Consider the following 10,014-nt stretch of genomic DNA (forward strand, 5'->3'; position numbering starts at 1 on the left):
TTCGCCCATGATGAAAACTTATCAATCATCATTAAGTAGGTACAGAGTACATGGCATATGTGGTAAGCCGTCTTAGAAAGAATTTAATGTTGGTACAGTAATACAGGTTGCAGGTAAGGTATGACGAGCAATTAACAACCAAGTAAAGCCATTCATGGAACTCGCGCTCCTTCCATCCCTATATATATCGCACATACGGAGACGGGAGCCAATGCAATTTACAACCAAGTATATAGCCAATCATGGAAGCAACAATAGTGAACGTAGCCACTCCGCCAAGCCGTCTGCTCTCTGTCCGTGTGTCGCCAGAGACGGAATCTGCTGACAATTCCACGGCGGAGGACCCCATGAGCCCTACCGGAAGAGTCTTCGAGGAGATGGGCGTCTATATCGTCGTCGTGATGGGGCTTTGCACGCCGGTGAACCTGCCCGTCTTCCGCGCAGGCATCGAAACAGAACTGGTTACCCGGTTCCCGCGCTTCCGCAGCATTCAAGTAATTTTAAGAACTTCGTTTGTTTCATTTTTATACATGTGCCTGATATCATATAGGCCAGAGTACGTTTGGTTGGAATTTTGTTTTGTTTATTTTTGAATTGTTTAAACCAACTTGGTTGGAGTTGACACCTAATGGCATCTCCAATAGTTTGTGGGTTGACTTGTATAAAAAAATTCAGATATCCATATTATATACCAACAATATTACATACTATGCGGCGATGTCATTAATATGGTTGTATGTTTTATTCTTCCCATTTTGACCTCGACCTCAAATGTCCAATACTTTATTAACACGTGGATGCCCAGGTGACGGATGGGTCCAAGGATGGAAAGCCGCGCTGGGTGCAAACGGTGGTAAATGTGGACGACCACATCATCATCCCGAGGCTAGATCTTGCCGCCGTGGACTCTAACCCAGAAAAGGCCATGGAGGATTACGTGGCGTCTCTATCCCTGCTCCCGATGGACAGGCGCCGTCCTCTCTGGGAGTTCCACTTTCTTGACTTCCCGACTTCGGAGGCGGCCTCCACGACGGTGCTCCGCCTGCACCACTCCATCGGCGACGGCATGTCGATCATGACTCTCCTCATGGCGTCGTCGCGCAGCACGGCCGACCCGGCGAGAATGCCAGCCATGCCGCCGCCATCCAAACGCACCGGCGCCATCTATCAGCGGTGTCCACAGCCTCCGCGGCTTTTGTCAGGCGATTATCTTGCGTGGCTTTGGTCGTACTTTGTGCTAGCATGGCACACGCTGGTGGACATGGTGTTGCTTGCTGCGACCGTATTGTTCTTGAGAGATCCAAGCACGATGTTCACGCTTGTGCCAAACCCAGATGGCGGCCAGCCTCGCCGCTGCAAGCGCTTGGTGCACCAGAGCCTTAGGGTCGACGATGTCAAGCTCATCAAGACTGTCATGAACTGCGTAACTAAACCCATTTAAACTTTCTAATGATCAACTAAATACTGCTGAAAACAGACTTCTTGATTTGACTCAATGACACTTTTGTCTTTTTCGTTTTTGCAGACTATGAATGACGTGCTAGTTGGTGTGACTTCAGCAGCTCTTTCACGGTACTACTTCAGGAAATCCTGTAAGTGACATGCCTGACAATGACTATGAATGTGTACTCTGTGGACATGTAATCTAGGCATATTGCTTTCTTGTCTTCGATATTAGGTGACATCAACAATAAGAGAATCTGCTTGCGATCAATCCTCCCTGTCAACACAAGGCCAGTCTCCAGCCGACAAGTAAGAACTTTCCTTTAACAAATATGAAAGAAATATAAATTAAATGACACACAAACATTATAACATGCCCTTTTTTTTGTAGAAATAAAAATTAATTTAGTTTTTTTCTTTGCAACTATGAACAGACATATGTTACCAAGGTAGAGACCGGGAATCGAATTAGCAACATCATCTGTCCATTTTATATAGCCTTGCACAATGATCCCCTTGAGTATGTTCGCACCGCAAAAAGGTCTATGCATAGGAAAAAGAGCTCTTTAGAGGTGATGTTCACACAAATGACTGTTGATTTCTTGGTGAAATACTTTGGTGCAAAGGTATATATATTTTCTGCTCTTTTTTTTTACTTTATATGTCCTCTCCAGGATTGCATTGCACAAATGCTAAATAAGAGCATTGTGTCTATTTATTCATGTTTATAATTATGTTGTAACTTGTCAATGAACGCAGGCAGGAGCTTTCATCTTCCGCTGCTTTGTCACACGTACAACCGCAATCTTATCAAATGTCGTAGGACCAGCTGAGCATATAACGTTATTTGGGCACCCAATTGCCTTCATGGCAATTAGCGTCTACGGTTTACCACAAGTAAGTCACCTACGTTCTTAAATCCAAGACAAATATCATTTGGTTTTGAAAAAGTTCATCACAGGCCACTACATAATCCATGGTATAAAGATGTGTCGCTCCCATTTAGTAACTTCTGACCAATATACTTCTTTGCCATAAATCTCCACACACACACACACACACACACACACACACACACACACACACACACACACACACACACACTACTGAGCTAAATCTAGTATATTTTTATTTTTGGAACAAGTCATTGTTTTTGGAGTGAGGCAGTTTGGCTCCAAGCACCATAGTGCTCGATATTAAAAAAAATAGATTTATATGTTAATTTTTGTATGGATACATACAGATGTTATCTATTTATCCATAAAATTTCATTAAATAATAATTTAATTTGTGGGTCACACAAAAGAATAAAATGTGGCTAAAATGAAAGAAAATGTAAATCCATATTGATCCTTGTATTTGTATTTTATGTGTACCCCACGTACGGAAGGATATATTGATGAAAATCCATACCCTCGTACTACACAGCTATAGGTGCATGTACAATTTTTTTGAATTTTTTGTGGTATGAAAAGAATGTTTTCGTTTGTTTCAAAAAAGTTGTACAGTCCAGGCTCCATTTTGACTTTTTGTTGTTTTTGTCTCTACTGTTGCTTTCGTTTTCTGCAGACAAGTCAGTGTTGTTGCCAAAGTTAATTGGTTGTGTTTGCTTGTTGGCGTATGCGGCCCTCAAACTCTCAATGCCTCCCCGGTGTTTATAGCATCCATGTAATGAGTGCACACAAGTGTGTTTATTGTAAGGTCTAGTTCTTTTGGCCGATTCTCCTAGAATCGTTAGAATCGGACTGCCCCCCAGCTTCTCCTAGAATCTTGAACCCATTGTTTTTACAATCCTAGCTAGTTAAACCGGTAGGATTGTCAAACGGGTCAACTATTGAACCTTCACTAAGAAAAAAGAAGACATAGTAAGCCCCAACTCTGTGCATACTTTCTATGTTTTCTTAGAACTATCATCAGGGGACGGAGAGGCTTCCCACATAATTTGTATTTCAAAATATAATTTTACAAAGTCACATTGTCTGTGAGGAGAGGTAATCATGACATATTCCGACGTGAACATTATATCCCGGGATTTAAAGCCTTTGTGACCAAACCATCTGGTAGCTACGTTAAGATTTATGTTGCAAAGCCCTTCCGAAGATCGAGCATCCTAGCTAGATCATGGACAAGGAGGTGGATAAAGAACAAAAACATATCATTGAACTGAGTTCAGGAAAAAGTCGTTGAACTGTTTGAAGATGGGACGGATACTAATTGCTCTACAGAAATGGTAACAACCCGCAACGGAGATCTAAGAGATTCAAGCTCATAGGCAGCAGCCAGTTAGTCTATTGTGAGCCAAGTTTGATCCCTTCTTGTAAAACCTGCGAAACCAGGGGAATTTTGGGTGGAGGTGTTGAGTCAAAAGTGTTGGTAATGCAGAGTAAACCTTACCTTTATTTTGAGAGAGAGAGAGAGAGAGAGAGAGAGAGAGAGAGAGAGAGAGAGAGAGAGAGAGAGATGCATCAGATCCGAACTGATGTTCGATACATTCCCAGGGAGCTTAACAGGGAAGCGCATGCCAATGCAGCCAATGCATACTTTGTAGTTTGTAATAGCAAATCTCATGCAGCTGATCACTGTCCTATGCTTCATAAGCTAGGAAATCTCGATTTGGAACACTGTAAAATCTCATATGTAACTTGTGCTTGAATCAATTAAAAACAAAATTCATGCAAAAGTATGAATGGCCCTGTACTCTATGAAAAGATAAGTGGTAGTGTTAAAGAATTTGAAAATCGACTCTCTAAATTAGTAAATCTAATGCATTACGTATTTAATTGTCTGAATTTCCTGTGCAGGCTCTCACCATGCACTACCTAAATTATGGCAGCACTATCAAGGTCATTCTAGCAGTTGACGACGAACAATTTCCAGATTGTCATCAACTTTTAAATGACTTTGCCGAGTCCATCAAGCTTGTTAGGGATGCGGCTAGCCTCAAGACATTAACAACATCGATCCAGAATGACTGAATAACAAATAATTGGATAGATATACCATGTCAAGGTCACATACATATGTGATTAATAAAAGCAAATGCATCTCTATTCACATGTAATATTATTTTTTTGAGACGTATTCACATGTAATATGTGTGCACTATTGATTCTATGAGCATTTGTTCTTGTACTTTAATGTGTTGTTTATGTCGATCACTATAAGATTTGCATTCAATTCGTTATAACATTTGGCTTGCCATGCATAGATGTTAAAAAACTGGACCACCACATGCACACACTAAGGCTCGCAAGAGGGGCGGCCCCTCCTTCTGGTAGTTGGCGCGGAAGCCGTGGAAGAAGTTCGGGCCGGTGACAGGTCGTCGCCAGCGCTTGCACACTGCAAAAGTGCAGAAGATGGAGGACGGCTGCGGCAGGAGACAACGGAGGATCTCTTAGAGCATATCTTCGTTGTCCATCGGAGAGGCAGGAACCTCCAGTGAGGTGGCGTGGTAGCAGCAATGACGGATCATCGCAGCTCGCTCCTCGCTCGAATGGGTTTGAGGATGGATGCGTCGTGGGTAGTCTATCTTCCTCGACTGTGGCATGGATTACTGAATGGAGCCGCGTCATTGCGGCTCCATCTTCAATGCAGGGCCGACAAGACCTAGCTATTATCTAGAGGAAGAAGGAACACAGGACACGACCGGAGGGAGGGGTCTATTTCTTTTTTTTTTAGGGTTGTTCCTTCTTTGTTCTAGGTGCTCCTATTTAGCACGTGACACTTGCGAACGAGCCAGCACGCACCCATCGCCTCCCGCATGGCCTATTGGGCCGACCCAGGAGGGGGCAGGATGCCCCTGCTTTTTTATTTCTTTTTTGCTTTCTTGTTTAATAAGGGTTAAAAAATATCCAAATTTCAAAAACAAAGTGAATTTTGGAAAATGTTTCAGAAATCATAAAATGTTCGTGGGTTCAAAAACTGTTCGCACTTAGAAAAAAAGTTAGTGAATTTGAAACAAAAAATCGCAAATTCAATAGATGTTCAAGATTTTTTGGAAAAAAGTTCAAAAATTTCAAAAATGATCGTGAAGTACAAAACTTTATTGATTAAAAAAATGTCCGTCAAACAAAGAAAGTTCATCGATTAAAAAAATGTTTGTCGATACAAAAAATGTTCGTCAATTCAAAAAAATGCGTATGGAATCGAAAAAATGTTCGCGAATTAAAATAATGTCCGCTGATTCAAAAAAATCTTCATTAGTTCAAATAATCTTCACTGATTCTATGTTGATGAATTCAACAATGTTCACCGATTAAAAAAATGTTTGCCAATTCAAAAGAATGTTCAAGATTTCAAAAACTAATGTTCACAGAACTTAATAAAATGTTCATGACTTTTGAAAATGTTCACGGTTTCCTAAAAATATTCTTAAATTGAAAAAATGTTAGCGATCGCATTTTATTTTTGCTATTATGAAAAGGATGTTCACAAAAATGAAAAGGAAAAATATAAGAAGAAAGAAAAAACAAAATAAAATGTAAAAAACGAACTTGAAAATAAAAAGGAAAAACGAGAATTTGCAAGAAATGGAAAAATAAGAATAAAAAGGGAAAAACAAGAAATATTGGGAAAAGGCCAATATTGTGGACAGGCGCGCTGGGGGTGAAATTCGCTGGATCACTAGACAGCGAGCAACCTAGGCGCTGAATAGGAACGTCCCTTTCTTCTGTGCTGCTTGAGGAGGGTTGGTTTGCTCGTGGCATTAATTGGGCCCTGACCGCCTGAGGAAGTAAAGTGGTAGTGGGCCCCCGTACATTGTTGCTTGGTCCTGTGTCTGCTGCTACGAAGTTTCAGTTTCGTCAGACTATGGCCTTCTTGCTGCCATTTAGTGGAAGAATGTTGTTTGGCGAGGCGGTGCTGAATTTTGAACAGCAAAACTGAAGGTTATCTGGAGTGCAGATGGACAAGGAGAACCACTGAAGAACCCCTTATCTCTAGTCCTCTCTGCTATAGTTGAAACGAACCCAGTTGAATCTGCAAGGAAGTCAACAACAACAACAAAATCAGTATTACTTCCCTGCTTTTGCGGAGCTAGGAGCATTCTGAAACATGCTTTTGTTTGAGCTACAAGCCTACAAAACACTAGCTAGTAACAGATTTGTGCTACACAAATAAATCTGAACAAAGGAGTAAACCTGAGTTCCTCACTACGTCTGCCAGGACCATAAAGCCCTCTACAAACCACATGAAAACAGGCGGATGTAGCTCATCGATCCAGGCTTGAATTCCAGCAAACCAGCAACACATTCAAACATTTAGAAGTGTATTCTCCAATCATGCCAATATATATACACCACTTCACGAGCGTATGTTGGGAACCAGATCTCAGAGTATGACAGAGAGCAAAGCATATGCTTCTAGTATAAAAAATGCATATATTTTAGGTCCGTTTATTGTGGGTTAGATCAGGCAGTAGTACTGATCAACATCCCATATCTCATTCTTTAGTTGACCACCTCCTAGTATATACTACACTGATAATAGATAGCAGATTTCTTCAGGTCGTCAGAACAGAATCAGATTCAACAAAGCCTACCAAAGTTGAAGCCTCCGGGTCGCTCACCACAAATACGTAGCAAGATTACAGAAAATTACAGCCAAACAATGCAACCTCCTGGCACATGTCTTCTTGCAATTACAAGTACGAGTGTAGACATGCCGCCGTCCAGACCCGCATCTTCAGCAGAAAACAGCTGCTGCGAGAATGACGACTCCTCTGGCTCATATGAACCACAACAAAGTACTCCCACTGAACCTTATTCCCAGGGTAAGAAAGCCACGCCTGTTCCATTCAAACTTCTACATCACTAATTCCAGTCATGTTAACAACGATATCACTTCTTTACCGACATCGACACCGTGCTGATGAGGGTTCGTTCTAGTCGAAGGGGTGCGCATTTGATTGGATCTAACTCTCTGCCATGCAACGATCTATAATTTGTAAAAAGAAATGTAAAAATCTAGAACAACTTCCTGGCATTCCCAAGAGCTGCCAAGCACATGCTACATATATAACCAGAGCTGACGAGTGATGCCTTTCTTTTCAAACCAAAGCTGAGCAGACACAAACATACAAATACTTGTGGCAGATACTCTCCTGGCTGAAGAGAAGAGCTGCCAAGCACACGCATTGGAAAAGGCAAGACAGGATGAGATCCGACTTGAAATAATACTAGAATAATTAAGCTAAAATTCATGGATTACCTAATCAAAACATCTTGCTACATTACATACATGGCTAGGCTAAGGCACGACAAATTTTTGCAGATAATAACATATAAACACCACTGACCACGAGGGTTTGCGACGCGATAAACTCGGTGACAACTAACAACTGCAGCAGCCCTTTCTTTACTTGGGGAAAACAAAAGCGTCAAGTTGTTAGTAACCTGATGCAGATACCGAGAAAACCTAGTAGTAGCACCTAGGAGTATGTAACAGCGTATGAACACGTGCGTACAAACTCATGATCAACTCACCAACATAAAGTACAGCTATATCATATCTCCTCAAAAAAGGAAGTCATTTCATATTGCTGGCTACATATGACAACAAAATAAATTCTTCAGCCTTTCCACACATATTTCTTAGGTGATGGAGTTAAATGAGGTGACTGATGTTTGTAATAGCAAAATGGGCTAGTAATATATTGCTTTCAACTTATGGATCAAGAAACAGCAAAACCAAGGGAGAACTCTGGGCATACAACATGTGAATCATCTGCATATCGTTTATGATCTAACATGAGTCCTTTTTTTTACTTAGCCTCACCACCATTTTAATTGTTATTAGCATATGCGGATCCCTATAGCCAAATGGACAATATTTTCAGGGTGCATGCTACCTACATTGACCGCCATACATATTATCCAAAGACAAGATCAAACAGTACAAATCTCACAAACTATATTTAGAAGATCTTACCAGTTGAAATGTTTCAGCATATTAGCACATCAAACCAGGCAGTCACCCTAACATTTCAGCTCCATTAGTTCCACTGGTAATGGTTGTGACTAGAAGCAAAAGAACTCCGGCAATTAAAAACAGTTTCACAATAAAGACAAATGGATAAGAGAAGGCAACATGAGAGAGTTACAAAGATGAGCTGACAAATATTACTTGAGCAAAATAATTCACTTATATAACTTATTTCTACAGATGCCATATTAGTCACTCTTGATAGTAGCAATAGATAAAACAAAACAACATATGTTAAAAAATGCAAGGAATATTCATACAAACAGTATACTTAGCTACCTCATAATGGAGAATCTAGCTTGTAAGAAAAGAAAACATGGCCTATAAATTTTCTCATGTGAACTCCTTACTCGTAATGTCAACCAGAGAAAATTATGCCAAAACAACAACTCTAGGAACAAAAGTGTTATTGGGTATTCTGCTTTAACTAAAAGGATCCCAAGAGAAGAAATGCAATTTATTTCTATGTGCTATATGAATGAACAAATGAGAAAATCTAAATTATTTCAAAAAGTATGAATTCAACAGAATTTTTTTATGGAGTGAAATGAAAAGAAGATCTTAACAAATAATAGTAATAATAATAGGTAAAGAATATAACTAGCCTGGGCACTCAAACTTGTCAGCTAAGTTAATCATTCGACCTTTGATTTTGCTATCTTGCAATAGAAAAGACAAGCACATTGAAACGTAACACATAATGAAGTAACACGACGATAAACTCGTCCATCTAGCAAAGGTGCAATTACTAAATAAATTCTATCATAGGAAATGGCTTACTAAGTGCAAGTTGTATGTGGACGTTTCAGAATTACAATAACTGTATGTGAGAAAACATGTACAGAACATAATTAGATTGGGTTACTCCTAAGATATAAAGACCAAAGATGAGCAATTAATTACCTAGTGGTTGTGAACTCTGTGAAAGTATAGCAGTAATATTTAGAACTGTTCCATGAAGTTTCCTGGCTTGCATTGACTTGGGCTGAACCATATATATACCGTCGTGCCTAGCTAAAAAGATTACATCCTTATCCTGATCATACCCCACCACTTTGAGCCATTCATTCCTTGTCACAGTATGAGGAGTGATCTTAAGAAGTTTACGCAACGAAACGGTCTTCCCTTTCAACCATATAGCAACACCCCGACAATCGAGCTTCCTCTGCCACAGTTGAAGCTTAAGTTGAGACACGCGGCAAGACCAACAACACCATCCTCTGCGTCAATGATATGAAAGTGTTTGGAATCATATATATCCGTACCGCGAGGCCCCTTGATCACGGTAAGTTTCTGCGTGCCCAAATCAAACTCAAGTATGGCCTCGCCCGTATGCATAGCCGACCAGTAAAGGGCATTACCTACAAGGGTGATAGGACAAGGAGCAAAAAGAGTATGAATTAAAGCCCCTGTTGAGATGGAACTGCCCCATGTGTTAGTCTCCGAGGAGTAAACTCGGGCGGTGAGTAGTCGATAATCCGGTGTGTAGTACATGGACACGAAGACGAGCTTGGTGTGGAGTGGCAGGCACCATGCACATGGTTCTGGTCACTGGCAGAGCACAACACTGACGCATTGACGTAGCCTTTG

General features: G+C 40.7%; 1 protein-coding gene across 1 annotated transcript; it reads left to right on the forward strand.

Moving 5' to 3' along the window:
- The first annotated feature begins 225 nt into the window (after positions 1–225).
- Positions 226–4,581, forward strand: LOC123068299 (wax ester synthase/diacylglycerol acyltransferase 11). The gene is made up of 7 exons (XM_044490852.1): positions 226–494; positions 806–1,423; positions 1,526–1,592; positions 1,679–1,752; positions 1,878–2,069; positions 2,203–2,340; positions 4,245–4,581. The coding sequence occupies exons 1-7, from the start codon at positions 243–245 to the stop codon at positions 4,416–4,418; spliced, it is 1,515 nt and encodes a 504-aa protein (XP_044346787.1). The 5' UTR covers positions 226–242; the 3' UTR covers positions 4,419–4,581.
- Positions 4,582–10,014: the final 5,433 nt, after the last annotated feature.

Source organism: Triticum aestivum, chromosome 3B (assembly GCF_018294505.1).
Source record: "Triticum aestivum cultivar Chinese Spring chromosome 3B, IWGSC CS RefSeq v2.1, whole genome shotgun sequence".
Lineage (NCBI taxonomy): Eukaryota > Viridiplantae > Streptophyta > Magnoliopsida > Poales > Poaceae > Triticum > Triticum aestivum.

Excerpts from the sequence above, each read along its gene's own strand:
- LOC123068299 (XM_044490852.1), top strand. The coding sequence starts at position 243 with ATGGAAGCAACAATAGTGAACGTAGCCACTCCGCCAAGCCGTCTGCTC. Across the intron at positions 1,753-1,877 it reads GGCCAGTCTCCAGCCGACAA|ACATATGTTACCAAGGTAGA; the intron begins GTAAGAACTTTC and ends AACTATGAACAG. Across the intron at positions 2,070-2,202 it reads TGAAATACTTTGGTGCAAAG|GCAGGAGCTTTCATCTTCCG; the intron begins GTATATATATTT and ends CAATGAACGCAG.